The sequence below is a fragment of the Paramisgurnus dabryanus genome, chromosome 7 (assembly GCF_030506205.2).
Source record: "Paramisgurnus dabryanus chromosome 7, PD_genome_1.1, whole genome shotgun sequence".
In the NCBI taxonomy this organism is placed as follows: Eukaryota; Metazoa; Chordata; class Actinopteri; order Cypriniformes; family Cobitidae; genus Paramisgurnus; species Paramisgurnus dabryanus.
Window position 1 is genome coordinate 36,929,439 of NC_133343.1, and position 16,155 is coordinate 36,945,593.

The 16,155-nt window shown below is 36.1% G+C and overlaps 1 protein-coding gene across 9 annotated transcripts in view; it reads right to left on the minus strand.

Moving 5' to 3' along the window:
- chl1b (cell adhesion molecule L1-like b) overlaps positions 1-16,155 on the minus strand; it is a 116,805-nt gene that overhangs the window by 24,590 nt on the left and 76,060 nt on the right. For 7 of the 9 annotated variants that reach the window (XM_065279775.2, XM_065279776.2, XM_065279774.2 and 4 more), the window contains 16 exons: positions 15,628-15,750; positions 14,836-15,006; positions 14,525-14,563; positions 14,186-14,297; positions 13,662-13,843; positions 12,513-12,644; positions 11,299-11,442; positions 10,202-10,313; positions 8,462-8,628; positions 8,219-8,378; positions 8,011-8,135; positions 6,827-6,928; positions 6,366-6,563; positions 6,068-6,138; positions 2,827-3,046; positions 110-225 (listed from right to left, as the gene is read on the minus strand). In XM_065279775.2, coding sequence (XP_065135847.2) covers positions 110-225; positions 2,827-3,046; positions 6,068-6,138; positions 6,366-6,563; positions 6,827-6,928; positions 8,011-8,135; positions 8,219-8,378; positions 8,462-8,628; positions 10,202-10,313; positions 11,299-11,442; positions 12,513-12,644; positions 13,662-13,843; positions 14,186-14,297; positions 14,525-14,563; positions 14,836-15,006; positions 15,628-15,750 — 2,174 coding nt within the window. The remainder of the gene's footprint in view (positions 1-109; positions 226-2,826; positions 3,047-6,067; positions 6,139-6,365; positions 6,564-6,826; positions 6,929-8,010; positions 8,136-8,218; positions 8,379-8,461; positions 8,629-10,201; positions 10,314-11,298; positions 11,443-12,512; positions 12,645-13,661; positions 13,844-14,185; positions 14,298-14,524; positions 14,564-14,835; positions 15,007-15,627; positions 15,751-16,155) is intronic. The other 2 variants (XM_065279778.2, XM_065279777.2) reach the window with 1 other exon arrangement.

The window sequence follows — 16,155 nt, forward strand, 5'->3', positions numbered from 1 at the left end:
TAAGCTAATTATGATATAGAGCACATGTGGATACTTCTGACGGCTCGCAGGGAGACAACAGAACCTCCAAGGTCACGAAAGGAGTGTCGAAATGTTGGTGAAGAATTACCCTATAGCCCCCCAGATGCCCACGCAGTTTGTCCTTGTGAACAAGAGCCCAGTTGACCTTGACCACAGTGTTGTTCATCACCTCCACTGCTACGTCCTCTGGAGCGGCTGAGGGAACTGTGGAGACATGCAAATTTAAGATATTACGAATAGCTCTTGTGTACATAGCCGTGTTATTCGAATTACACTTTCTCTACATGAGCATAATATCTGTGAATTAGATTCTGCTATATTCATGGTCTATGGACGAAAAAAATGTGATGTAATTTTGTGGGTAATCATGAGAAAAACAGCACTGAGGTAATAGTTGTTTACGTGCCGTTATGGAGTACGGTGTTGTTTTTACGTTTTGCGACTCGGTTCGCAAATTGCCTACGCAAATGTTATTTACCCTGCCGAATCGAAATAGCCTATAAAAACAAAACGCTACGCTTACAGGCTCACAGGCAGTGTACATAGATACTGGCTAAAGTGGAAAAAAAGTGGGTTGAATGTGGAATAAATACCAGCAAACAGCAATGTTAGGGAAACTACACTACCTTTTTAAGATGTCAAATGAATCTTTGGTGTCCCCAGAGATTTGAAGTTTTAGCTCAAAATACCATATAGATAATTTATTATAGCATGTTAAAATTTACACTTTGTAGGTGTGAGCAAAAATGTGCCGTTTTGGAAGTTTCCTTTAAAATGCAAATGAGCTGATCTCTGTACTAAATGGCAGTGCTGTGGTTGGATAGTGCAGATTAAGGGGCGGTATTATCCCCTTCTGACATCACAAGGGGAGCCAGATTACAATGAGCTATTTTTTCTCATGCTTGCAGAGAATAGTTTACCAAAACTAAGTTACTGGGTCTTTTTTCATATTTTCTAGGTTGATAGAAGCACTGGGGACCCAATTATAGTACTTAAACATGGAAAAAGTCAGATTTTCATTATGTCCCCTTTAAGTTTAATCAAATTGGCTGTGCAGGTTAATAATTTTGGCTGGCAAAACATTTTGTCTTGACTTTAATTTATTAGATTAAGTTAAGCAAGTTTAGCTTGTTTTATGGTTATAACAACTCATCACAAGTCCAAATTTTAAATAGTTACTTGCACAGCCAATTTGATAAAAAAAAATTTCCTAATAAAGTGTTATAGTAAACTTATAATAGAAAATAGCTCAAGGCATAATATGTCATTTTACCACGAGAACCCCTGCGGCTTGATAGCATTATTGAAAAGCATAGAATGATGGTAGTTTTCACCTTTAGTGTCGAAAAAAAATAGATCTGACAGGACTCGCAAATCATGTTCATGGATGACGTAATGAAATCAAGTTTTATAACCATTACACTATAAACTGTAAAAAGTGAAAATATGGTTCAAAATTACTTCAATTGGTAATACCTAAAAAATTTAAGCTAATTCAACTTACATTTTACACCTAGAGTAAAATTAAAGTTACGGCGTCATTTAAAAAAAAAAAGTAGATCCAAGCCATTCGAAACCAATACTCTTGCGAGTGGGAGTGTTGGGAGTGTCCTTTAAAATGCAAATGAGCTGATCTCTGCACTAAATGGCAGTGCTGTGGTTGGATAGTGCAGATTAAGGTGCGGTATCCCCTTCTGACATCACAAGAGGAGCCAAATGTCAATGACCTAATTTTTCACATGCTTGAAGAGAATCGTTTACTAAAACTAAGTTACTGGGTTGATCTTTTTCACATTTTCTAGGTTGATAGATCACTGGGGACCCAATTATAGCACTTAATGAAAAAGTCAGATTTTCTTAAATATTATAATATTATAGTTTTTTTTATAGAATAACTTTCCAATAAAATAATTAAGAATTTATTCAAAGCCATGTGTATCTGAGACAAAAACAACTGTGACAGCATTGAACTAACACAGGTACACTTGTGCTAAATAATAATACAAATAAAATAAATACAATTATGTGTAAGTGAAAAATAGCTTGTTACCGTAAAAGCTTCATTATTTTTAAAGCTGATCTAAGCCACATCACCACATGCAATAAAGCTGGTAAAGCGTTGCTACTTTTTATTTAGTTACTCTCCATCACTCGCAAACACACACTAAGACAAGACAGACCTAAAAGACATGAAGACTGAGCAAGGTAAGGGAACTAAACAAAGCACACAGCACTCATAGTGAGTCATAGTGACCTGAGATAACATCAGGAGGGCAACTCCAAAAGAAAACTGAAGGCAAGAGAATAATTAGAGTCGAAACGTAAATAGCTCACAGCCATGATAACATTTCATTTGTCAGTCTGTGGACGACTACAAAGACTCCGGGTAAGGAAATCGTTCCCCCTTGTGCAATTTAATATCCTCAATAAGGCAAAACAAATTGCCATATCAGTGCTACCGTTTGGATATTGTGTAAAGGCGAGACGGCATTTCATCTGTCCGTTCTGCCCTGTAGCTCTGTTGATATTCGCGTCACACGTGTACTGCACTTTTTGCTGGAAGGGGGCGGGTTCCTGCTTACAGGGCTTTGGTTATTTGCAATGTAACTAGACCCTAACGGAAGGAGAAAAGGTTAAAAATAACATACGTCTTTCAAAATCTTCACCTGCTTTGTATGCTCTCAAAGGTAAACACGTGGGATACTTTGACAGTGAGCGAAATGTCAATAGCGTTACCTTATTTAAATGCATGCGCTCATCTACACGACTCACACACACAATAGAGATTGTTAAAAGTCTACTCACAGTCCTCTCCTGAGTATGCCGTTATTATTTCGGGGTCCGGGCCCCAGCCGGCGTGATTCTTTGACTGAATTTTGATCTCGTAAAGGACGAACGTCGAGGTGTTTTTAACCACAAACGAGTGCCTCTCTAAGACATGTTCCACCCAGTCTTCGATTCCTTGTTTTCGGTAGCTGACTTTATACTCCAAACCCGGCCCATTTTGTTCGATGGATGACAAAGGCTGTAGTTAAAGAACAAGAGGTTACTTAACTCATAATAAATAGTTTGAACACATACATGTATATATACGTACAAATATCGGTAACACTTTACTTGAAGGGGTGTTAATAAGACTGACATGACACATTTATAATCATGACATGACACATGCTATGAACATGAGGGAGATTTAATGCACGTATATGACAACTGTCATTAAGTACAGAGCCCATCCTCCCGATACGCAGGGTACGCAAGCTGCGTAGGGCCATGCACCACTAGGGGGCCCCCTTGCTCTTACATTCATGCTGCGCTGCACAGACCAGCTGACGAGTGACATCATTGTGCTGCGAAAGACTTTCAAAATGATAAAAAGCAGTCTGATCTCACAATACTTTAATTCCAGTTGTCAGTCGTCTGAGCTGCTCCGCATGCGTTTGACGCGCCTATCGACATGCGTCTTGATATTCGGATATGATTTAAAGCTATCCATTCAGAGCAGGAAAGACAAAAATAGTCATAAAAGTGAAGTAAAAAGATCACATTAATGTTTTAAATTCCTGTTTAGTCTTGACTTTAGTCTTTAGTCTTTATAACAAACACTGCAATCCAAATAACTAGATTCCGTTTTAAGCCAGAGTGTTTTTTTTTTAGAATGCTTGTACACATTAATAATTAAAATATTTCATATGTGTTAAAAAATAAACACATTTATTCTTGCAAGATGTTGTGTGACTTCTCTTAGCTTTTTAAAACAATGCATACTACAACTAAAGTCAGCATATTTAGAGAATAATTGATGTATTTTGGTATGTTTACCTCTTGAGTCTGATCATGCGTTCGTTTTTAATCAAATTGGAAAATCTGTTGAGTTGTTTCTTATAGTTTATCTGACAGCTGTTTTGGTTTTACTTTATTCATTATTTAAAATTTGTTTTCCTGATGTTCTACATCTCTTAAATAATATATTTGTCAGAATAGACCTTAATCTAAGTACTAATGTAACAGATGTTTTTTTTTTCTTCAAAAATTGGGTGTCAATGTTATACTGTAGTTCTTTAGGAAGGATTCTGATGAGTGCCACGGTAATGTACATGTGGCAAAAATGTACAGCTTTAACATAATACAATGTGTTTCCGTTATTAAGCAGAGACAGTAAATGTTTTTTTTTATGAACGCGCTGACAGGGCCCCCTCACAAAGTTGCTTAGGGCCCCCAGAGGTCCAGGATCAGCTCTGATTAAGTATCATTCATTCAATTCTGTCATTTTTAATGCAAAGATGACATTGTTTGAGATGTCTTTGTTATGACAACTTGACATTAACCAATACATCATAACTTGTCATGACAACTTGACATTACCAAGACATAACTGACCAATTTTTTCCAGTGGTACAAATTGAATTTTTCATTCAAATGTCATTAAGTGCTAATACTCTGTCATATAGTTTTATAACAGCTTCATGAATATTTTTCTTGACCTCAACTGCAGTGGTACAAATATAATTTGCCATTAAAATATCATTAAGTTTTAATACTATATCAAATAGTTTTATAACTACATCATGATTATTCTTCAGTTCATTGTGGGTTTGTTCTAAGTTTCCTCAATGTGTTTAACAAATAAAATCAATAATAATAATAATAATGAATTGCTAAAATTATATTTTATTGCATTTAGAGACAGATTCACTTAGAATTAAATGAAAACAGTATAAAAATGGGTTAAGCCATTCAGCGTTTGGTCCATATCACTGCAAAAACAGTAAATTGCATTAAATTAAGTTTTTTCATATATTTTGCACATACATAAAATTAAGTATAATATTTTGACGTGTCTGTTGCATTTTGTTAAGGTTTTTAAAATTATTTGACATCATAGTATTATATTAACACTTAATGACAGCTTAAGGTAATGACAGCTTAAGGTAATGCTAACCCATAAAGCTAGGTAGTTTCTTAACTTACAGAATATAAAGACAAGTATTCTGCTATTGCACGTTTATGACAGATTTACGACAAGTTCTGATGTATTGGTTTATGTCAAGTTATTATAACAAAAACAATTCAAACAATGTCATCTTTGTATTAATAAAATGTAATAAAATGAATCTCCTTCATGCACGTTTCATGTCATGATTTTGAATGTGTCATGTCAGTCTTATGAACACCCTTTCAAGTAAAGTGTTACCCACATATCATATAACACAGAACATAATAGACATTGTATGCTACAAACTGTATGTACTTTTGTGAATACTCACGAATTAATCATTTCTCGCAGTTTCAGCTCCACACCGAGAATCAATAAACATCCGAAAAGACTCAGATTGGAATGCTGTTCATTCATTTATCTCTGATTCGACAAATCTTTTTTATTTTAAAGCCCAGAGCGTTTCTCTATCTGTATGAGAGCAATAGTGCGTGGCTTACAGAAGAACATTGGTCGCTCAAGCGCTTGCTATCTTTACAACTAGTGAGGAATCTTCAGTGTTATAGGCCGATAAACCCGCTTCATTGTCAGCATTTTCACTGGGTGTCAAAAACTCAACAATTGGCTTAATAACGCCTCTGAGGTACAACAGCCAAGTCAGCGAAGAACCGAATCAAATGCAATTATTCATTAATGTCCCACCATTAACAAAGAAAGTCTAGGTACAATACTATGAAAAGACGGCCTATAGACTGCACCTTTATGTGAAATTTGAATATATGTATCCGTTTCCTTTTACAGTTTAATCAAAGCCTTACACAGCATTTCTTTTGATGGAAACCTGTGTCCAAAGAGATCAATTTCAACATGGCTTTGTTGCGTTTCCAACAGCACGGCGATAGAGATAGCACTGCTTTGCGATGCAAAAACTCCTATCTTGGGAAATACGCTTATCGATAATTGGAAGCTAAAAACCGACACTGTTAGTTTGCACTTTCCCTCTGAGAAATAAATGAAATTCGGTATTTGAGTGCGCTCCTTTATCTCTTCCAGTTCTTTGAATGTTAGATATTGCCAAAGACTATTGGAATTGAACGTTTAGCGTCGTACCTCCCAAGTGATAACCATTTCATGTGGCAAATGACCTACGATCTTGATATTTTCAGGGTTCTTGTCAGGTGCTGTGGAAAGAGCAGAAATATGGATTTTGTTGAAGGTGAAATTGTTAGTGGAAAAAAGAAAAGAAAAATGGTCTGTGAAATATGCACTTTATAGACTAGAGCTAAAACGAGAGGAAAAATCAATTATCGCACAAGTTCGAATGTTTTAAAGTTCAGGAGGCGATGAGGTGTGCCTCTCCGCATGCTTTAGGGAAAAAAGTGATTAGGCGCTGGGAGAAGTTATAGACCTGACGGAGGAGTTTTGTATCTCTCTGTGGCCTTGCTCGTCCGGCCTCTTCCGACCTCGTTGACGGCGGACACTCGGAAGCGATAGTTCACGTGTCCGTGAAGCTTTAGCAGGGCGGAGTGATGGTTTCCTGGTACCCTCGTCAGGTCCTTCCATGTGCCCGGCTCGAACTGATTTTCCTCAAATTCGATAACAAAATCTGTAATAGATTTTAAAACAATAAAAAATTACTGCAATTATTACAGTGTGGTAATTAGACTACCGTAAAATCACCGAAGCTATAATACGCCAGGTCTCCACAATTAACCACAGATCATTTATACGAGCAATTAAAATAAGGATTCACACGCAGTCACTGACCTTTCACCACACTGGATCATCGCACACATCTGGGTCTGTTCTTAAAATCATTCAGTGTGAATTAAGATGTATGCTTATAGATGTAATGAAAGATCGTATTACCAGTAATGGAGCTGTTATGATCGTCTCCTGGAGTCCACAGCAGTTTCACACTTCTGGCATTGTGTTCTGACAACATCACATCTTCTGGTGGATCAGGAACGTCTACGAAAAGCACGTTATGTCAAATTATTTGGTAACACTTTATTTCGATAGTCCACTTTAGACATTTTACTAATTATAAGTAACTTTGCAACTACTTATCAACTACCAATCTTTAGAGAATTAGTAAACTGTCTGCTTAATATCTACTAACACTTTATTGGGATGATATCTCAACAGACATTCAACTGTCTATAAGCATCTTTGCAGGTGCATGTCAACTTATTCCACTTACCCAAACCTCTTCCCTAACCCCAACCATTACAGTCTAATGACAGTTAGTTGACGTATAGTTGCAAATTATTGAAAGTTAGTTGACATGTAGTTGCAAAGTTATTTATAGTTAGTAGCATGTCTAAAGTGGACTATCAAAATAAAGTGTAACCAATTATTTTAATGCAAAGTACAGCAGTCTACTGTATTTGTACTTAAAGGGACACTCAGCCAGTCAGCCGATCTCCGGGTCTGGCGCTAGCACTTTTAGCATAACTTAGCAAAACTCATAAAATCTGATTAGACTATTTAGCATCGCGCTAAAAAATAACCAAATGATATTACGCAGCGCCCGAAAATAGTCCCCTTAGTAACTATCAATAGCAGGGGACTATTTTCGGGCAGTGCGTAATATCACTACGCCTGCTGCAGCCATGTTACGGCGGCAAAGTCCTTGACTATTACGCTAAAATAAGAGCATAGTTCCTAGCCATATCTGCCTAGAAAATCGCAACTTTTAATTTTCTGTCTGTCTCAGTACACAATGTAACTACAGAAGAGTCAAGTTTTAAAAATATCGAAACACTTTGGTTATTTTTTAGCGTGATGCTAATGGTCTAATCAGATTCAATGGATTATGCTAAGCTATGCTAAAAGTGGTGCCGCCAGACCCGGAGATATCGGCTGAATGGATTCCAAAATGGTATAAAAGCTTCAGCCCTTGCTTTAGACTTAGACAGGCCTCCATGTAATCTTCAACAATTTTATTGTATGTCTCTGTCTTATAAAAAGCATAATCCCAGTTACGTCTGCTCGTGTCACATTCTGAACTCATTTCCCCTCTCGTTTCTTTGAATTTCCTGCCCACTCACCCACGACTGAAAGCTGTGCTACAGCTGTGTCTTGGTCAGCCGGTGTTCTGGCCACACACATATATGAGCCCTGGTCTTCGAAGTTCACATTGATAATCTCGAGCACTCCATCGTCCTGGACATATCTATAGGAGAGAACGTATAGAGAATGCATGACTAGATGGCCTTTACCCGCACCACCAAAGAAAGACAAAAACGGTTAGCTCACCGCGTGTCCTCGCTGCTGTTAAGGGCTACACCATCTTTCTCCCAGAGAATCTCAAAGTCGCTACTAAAGGAAGAATCAAACTCCGCCTGGCATGAAAACTGGATGGTGGTTCCAGCCAAAACACGCAAATCTTGTGGCGGGTCCACTATTGTTGTAGGATCTGGAACAAAACCACACTGATTAATTTAGAAGCGATTCATTTATACGATTCATTTTGAGTAAAGACTGTTCCATATGTCTTACCTTTGACCTCAAGGGTTGAAGAAATGGCAACCTTGCCCTCAGTATTTTGAGCGAAACAAGAGTACTCCCCCATGTCATCTTTCACAGCGTTATGAATCTCCAGTGAACCGTTCTTGTGAACGGAGAACCGTTCTCCTTCCACTGCATCAGCACTGTCTGCTTTACTCCTGTACAATAATAAACCAACAGGGTCAGACACAAGAACCTTTAAAATATGTATAATAAAATATTAATACATTATATAAATGTATAATCTATAAAAATATTATATATATATATAATATTTTCATAATTAAATAAAATATTATCCACTTAAATTGGAATACCAGTCCAGTTGAATGTCCCCATTAATTACCATTACATTTAGCTCTTTCCCCGCCATTGACAAGTTATCTTGTTAATTAAGAGAAAACATTTGCATAAAAAACGTGTCTCTGAAGAATTTTCATGTTAATCTGCAATACCGAGATTATCCACTAGATATATAATCCTTACCCAATTTATGAAGAAAATGAAGCCAAAACGTTATTTACTAATTTTAAACTCTGTGTATGTTTCGATAATCATTCCGAATCTGATCTCTAACGAAATTCCTTCACAAAAAATGCAATTATTTCGCCTTTTTTTGCTAATTGTTTTTTTAAGACATATAACCATATTCAAGAGTTTATAATCAGAGAAAAAATATAGATAGGATGAAACGTTTTTTTCCTGCTTTGTTTGTTTATTGTTTGTTTGAAAGCAGAGATCTGATCTTTCATTTGATATATTGGTATGTTTATATATTTTTAGAAGAAAATTTTCCTGGAAGGCATGTTGTGAAACTTTGTGAAAATCACAAAAAAAAATGTTTTTGTTTTTATTTATAAATTTTTTTTTATAAAATTTCTCCATCATTCCTTTATCATGTTTATAAAACGCAGCTTTAGGGTACATATGAGGAGCTCAAACGCCACCTCCATAAAAAATTAGATAATGATATTAAAGGGATAGTTCACCCAAAAAGGAAACTTCTGTCATCATGTACTCACTCTCATGTTGTTACAAACCTGAATAAATTTCTTATTCTGATGAACACAAAAGAAGATATTTTGAGAAATGTTTGTAACCAACCCGTTGGTGGACCCCATTTACTTCTATAATATTTTTTTCCTATTATGGAAGTGAATGGGGTCCACGAACAGTTTGGTTACAAACATTTCTCACAATATCTTCCTTCGTGTTTATCAGAACAAAGAAATTTATGCGGGATTGTAACAACATGAGAGTGGGTAAATTATGACATTTTTTGGGGTAAACTATCCCTTTATACGAATGATCTATGCATGTACAGTATTATACTTTCATCAAAAACTTACTTCCAAATTCAGAAATAGAATCCGATTAAGAAAAATGCTGATTTACATGAAAACATGTCAAATGCACTTAAAGTGTTCTGCATCTGATCTCTTCATATATTTGTATTATTATAAATTTAATGCTCTGTTTGGTTTCTCTTACATTATGTGACACAGCAGTTAGCCCACCCTCTGTTATTACTTTAACAGTAGGCTTACAGATTCACATGAGTAGTTTACCTCATTACCACAGCTCTGAAAACAACTCGAGGGTCACACCCTTGAGTAACATTGATAGCTCACCAGAGGGAGACCACAATAGAGCCTCGATTACTGCAGTCTGGAGCTGTGCTGCCCCCTGCTGGCTCATATCAATACTGCCACCACTGCAGCGTCTACTCACCACGTAATGCTGGAGGTCGGCGAGCTGAAGACCTTGCAGTGCATGACCACACCTTTTCCCTCCACCGTCACATACTGAAGATTGTTTTCTGTTAAGAGTATCGGCTGTATGTCTGGGGAAAGAGTTATCAGAGTTAAAGACGGGAAAAACGCAATTCGATTAGTCTCTTTATCTCTTGTGCCGTGTTCCTATCAGTTTAGAAAATAACAAAGTCCTATAGGAACAGCCGTTTTTAGCTTTACCAGGGGAGGCTGCTTTAAGCTGTTTTGCCTTTTTTTTTAACGTGTTATCCTTTCATATTTTTAAAGTGAGGATCTATAGCAGCTCATTTTATCTCTCAGATGAAAGCAACACATGCTTTGGTTACCATGAATGAATATGAATGCAGAAAGGCGAAATTGTTTGCACATAAAAGAGCCCGTTTGCCTGGGGGAATGGTGGTTTGGAGACCGGACAGGCCCACCCAGCTGTCTGTATGCTATCATGAGGACCTTTTCAATCGCCCAAGGGCTGTCCGCTGGCCATATTGTGCCTGTGCTTATGGTTGTGTCCACACTGATGATAAACAGCTTGTTTGTGGCCAAGATACACCTACCTTATGTAGTACCGTAGAGGATTTTGGCTAATAATGAATGAAACCACGAACGTAATGAAACAATTTGATGTGCATGTGGCAAAATATGTCAAAAAAGACGATTCAGCCACAGACCGGCAGAAGCATTTGTGATTATTATAATTATTATTACGTATACAAAACGTAACTAGGTGTCTTGTGATACTATTGGTTCGATCATTATTTTATTAAATCAGTAAGCTATCTAAAGCCAAGCACTACAGTGATTGTTTGCCATCCCGCTTTGTGTTGAGGCTTACAGCACCGCTTAACTGTAAAATCCCTGTGATGCACAGCGTCTCGCATAACACTTAATGCTTTAATTTCTTTTTGTTTTGCTTTGAACTGCATGAAATTACACAGCTGGGAACATTATGTACTCATATCTCTACAGGTAAAGATTACAGATTATTATCCACTACAAAATCCCAATGCAAAGATAAAGTGTGGGCGATTACATTGCAGGCATCAGAAGTTTACTTACTCATAATCATAATGTTGGCATTAGCTAGTATGGTGCCGTGTCTGTTTGTAGCCTCGCACTGGTAAACGGCGCTGTTATCGGGGCTTGCGTTGTGGATGATAATGGTGCCATCTTTCATGAGCTTCCTGTTGGATGTTGGGACCTCTGATGAAGAAAAAAAATGAGTTTAAAGCTTATTGTACACTATGGCAGGCAACATGACATTGATAATCTTAGAATTAAATATCTTATAAAAAATAAAATATGTATTGAAACTATTGCTAAAGTAAAAAGAACCATCTTTTAATGAAATTCATTTGTGTCCCAGACCAGAAAACATCTTCGTCATAAGGGTCCATTTATTGAATTATTGTCCTATCCTAACAAACCATACATCAATGGAAAGATTAACTGTATTGTTTGTTAGGATATGACAATATCAATATACAACTATAAAAAAAAAACTGTTATCGGAGGCTGCAATAATAATAATAATAATAATAATAAAAAAGAGAAAATCACTTTTAAAATTGTCCAAATGAAGTACTTAGCAGCACACATAACTAATGATAAATATTTTTTTATATATATATTTACAGTAGAAAATGTACAAAATATCTTCATGGTACATGACCTTTACTTAAATCCTAATGTTTTTGGCATAAAATACAATGTATTGTTGGCTATTGCTACAAATATATACGTGAGAATTATGACCGTTTTTGTGGTCTGTACAGTTTTGTGTATATATATCGTACAAAAGGACACAAAGTCTGTCCTAAAAACTTTCATTTTACTTTAATTTTTGTAAATTGTACATTATAACAGATCATGAAACTTTGATTTATCTCATATAATAATATTAAATAAATGGTTTGAAATTAAAATGTATGTGTTTACTAATGTCAAACAATGTTTGAAACTTTGTAATAAAAGTTATTATAAAGTAATACCCCACACTGTAAAAAAATGCTGCATTTTTTACTTTAACTTAACATATAAAGTTGAACAATTTTAACTTGTTTTTCTAAGTTATGTCAACTCATCACAGGTCAAAACTTAAAATAGTCGATTGAATTGACTTGCAAAACAAGAATTTTTTTACAGTGCGAATTTTGTTTTCTGAAGTCAACAGGCATTATATCATTGTCATTATATCATTACATCATTTTATATCAATAATATAATCTTGTTAATGAAGAGTTATTCAGTAATATAGGAACGTGTGTGTGTACCTTTCAGAGGAAGGCCGTTGACCCTCCATTCAACATTTGGTTGTGGATTTCCTTTGACGACACACTTGATCGTCACATCAGATCCAATTGTGGCCAGCTGACTCTGTGGCTCTATTTCCCACGCAGGTGCCTCTGTACATGGGTCAGTGACAAAAACCGTTTGACAAGATGAACACTAAACTAGATGATTGTATTTTATTCCACATTTTTTATGAATATATTTATATTTTTATTTAAAAAAAAAACTAGTTACACCAATTGTCACACATTGGTTACACCACTGACATTTTTGCAATTACCTACCAAATATTCTTTTAAAATTAAAATAAAACAGATATTTCAGAAAAAAGATTGTATTCAAGTAATCTGCAAATTAATTTTAAAATTGTAACTCTTTTACATTTAAAAAATGTATAGTTATAAAAAATATATCATCTAGACACCAATGAACACTGAAGCATGACAATAATACAAAAATCTTGCATAAAAGTCTCCTAATGTGTAGTTTCAACACAAACATTGCTCCTTAAAGGAATACTTCACACACACAAAAAAAAATGTAATATAATTTTCTAAATCTATTTGAGTTTCTTTTATCTGATGAACTATCCCTTTAAAAATAAACAAATTAATAAATAATAAATAAATTTGATCTACTGTATATTCAAAATATTGACAGTAAAATCATAACTAATATAAACCTGTGTTCTATAATAAAGGTGAAAGATCGACTAAACTGCAATAGTCTCAAATTAGTCCTGACTGCATTTCTTGTATCTGGCCAGAAGATGGCGATGTTTACCACTCATTCATTCTTCATGCCATTCCAGCACCTATGACTATATTCATTGCGAGGAACGGTTAATCCATACACAAGTTGATCCATACACAGGTTGGTGAAGGGCAATTTGGTATCTCCAATTCACCTAACTTGCAAGTTTTTGGTCTGTGGGAGGAAACCAGAGTACCCGAAATAAACCCACGCTGACACAACATGCAAACTCCACTGAGAAAGGCCACCTGACCTAGCCGCGGCTCGAACTGGAGAACTTCTTGATGTGAGGCAACATTGCTACCCACTGTTCATTACAGTATAAATTCAAACACGGCACATAATGAACTCCACATTTACTAAAGTATGTGACTTACCCTCTACTGTAACATGAAAGTTATGCTTAACCTCTCCAAGGTGATTTTTGGCTTTGCACATATATTTTCCCTCATCATCTTCATTAACCATTTCTATGGTCAGCAACTTTCCATGACTCTCCACAATGGCCTTCTCTGGCAGCGTGTGACCCACTTTAACCCACTCCACCTTTGGAGTTGGACTGAAAGACAGATGGCATACAGTAGATGAACTAATAATCAAATTCCAGTCTGTTTTATTGCATTCAATTAAACTTAATACAGTGAAAATCTGTCCCAGTTAACAATCTAATAATAACTTTAGGAACAGAATTTGCAGCCAGACTTCCCTAAAAAACGGCAAAGACTGTGGTGCCATTAAAACTTGGATTTTGCTGCTATTCATAAATAATCTACTGCAATAATATTGGGTTATGAAGTTAAAAAAAAAATGAAAAGCCATTGCAAGCATAATTCAAACGAGCTGCATGCTACGAAATTGTAATACAAATCATCTGAATTAATAATGTGAATTAGACACGTACAATCCATCAGGAATACACTCCAACTGAAGATCATCTCCTTTTACTAAAGATGTGTGCGTCACCGTTCCCGTAGGCGTCAATAGACTGGGCTTCCTCTCCCAGAGCGAGTTTGCTTTTGAACAATAATAAATTCATATAAGACTTTAATATGCATTAAAATATGACATATGCATAAGGTATGAGTTGTGTCAGGAAGACAATAAAAAACAAAAAAGGTGAAGTTTATCATTTCTAAAAACAGGCTTCCTTATAACTGGTTGTCCACTCAGATGCAGGAAAGTAATCAAATTAAAAAAGCTTCTCTACACCCATGTTGCATCCCTAACAAGTGTCACTCACCATTTCTTGTGCTGCTACCAGACCCCTTCATTAACTTGTCTTGGATGAAAAGATGGGAACAGAAATATAAAACGCATGGCAATGCAAAAACAACCAAACAATAGATATGAAGGACATGGCATACATGTACACTGCAATACACAGGACAAAAGAAAAATATACCAAGCTGGTCATGGAAATCAAACACAAAGATGTATTACATGGATATGATCAATGCATTCAAAATCTGTTTATGAGGCTTGTCAGGTCAAGAAATGATCACATGCACCTGTTCATGCTTTTAAACTTAAAAAAATTGTGTTTTAACGTACTGCTTTTGACAATGACGGACATGGCAGTTTTCTGGACGACGGTTCGGATGCGTGGGAAGGCAGCAAAGCAGCAGTAATCCCTGCGGCTGTCTGTCTCAATGGCATTGGAGAAGTACAAGTTCCCATTCAGACCCACTGAGACTCTCTCGTCCTGCTCAATGTGTTTCAAACCTAGAAAACAAAGGTTTAAGGTGGTTTATGCTGCATGGACCAAAGCTATTGCCGTCCTTTTCCTGTGCCATGTTTTGTCAAAGCAGGGTGTGCGGAGGTATGCAAATGCATATTTTGACAGCCAATGAGCGCATTCTATCAGTGGATTTGGACTGAATGCAACGATTGGACAATCATTTTATGGTCTGCACCATATACAGCAGATATACTTGTCAGAAAAAATGCACAGTCTGTTGCTGGGGTGGTACCCTTTACAGAAACGTACTACAATGTTCCACCTTTTTGGATACATTACTGTACCTCAAGGACCTACTGTTTAATTTTAAAGGTACAGTTAATTATTTTGTACTCCTAACATTAAACTGGTACAAAATTGGTCAATAAAGGAACACAATTGGTCTTTAGGGTATAATGTTTTACCCCAAAAGGTTGTTTATCTATTAATGAACCTTTAAACATGGACGTAGTGTCCGTGATGTCACCCGTAGGTTTGTAAAGAGCTTTTTTGAAGCCAATAGTTGTCGCCATCTTGGCAGCGCGTCAGCACGTATCACTCACAGATAGCCGAAATGGGCAAAAAGGCCTACGACTAACCAAAATGACCTACTCATTTTAGCTCACCTATAGTCATCCAATAGATTTGCAGTGGGGGGAGTCCTTTAGGTGGGTTGCATTCCAGAATGACTGACTGACCTTCCGAAACTTCAATTGGGTCAATGTTCTCTTTGGGGAACTTTGGGACACCTGCACATGATAAATAAAAGGTTAAGGGCATAAATCAATAAACATTATCTTTTCAAATGGGTCAAGGACGTGATGTTAATTATTTTGTGTCCGTATGGTTCAAATACATGTAAAGGGGTAAACATTTCAAAATAAATTTGCAGATTACTTGCATACATTCTCTTTTTTGAGGACCAAGTCTAAAATTTCTGGTTTTATTTCATTTTGAAAAAATATTTGGGAGGTAATTGCAAAAATGTCAATGTGGTGTAACCGGTCTGTGTCAATTGGTGTAACTAGTATTTTTTTTTTTTTTTTTTAAGAAAATATAAATGTATTCATAAAATTTTTTGGAATAAAATATTATCATCTAGTTTAGTGTAATATGATTTTTTTACATGCATTTTTACATCATTTGTCAAAGAT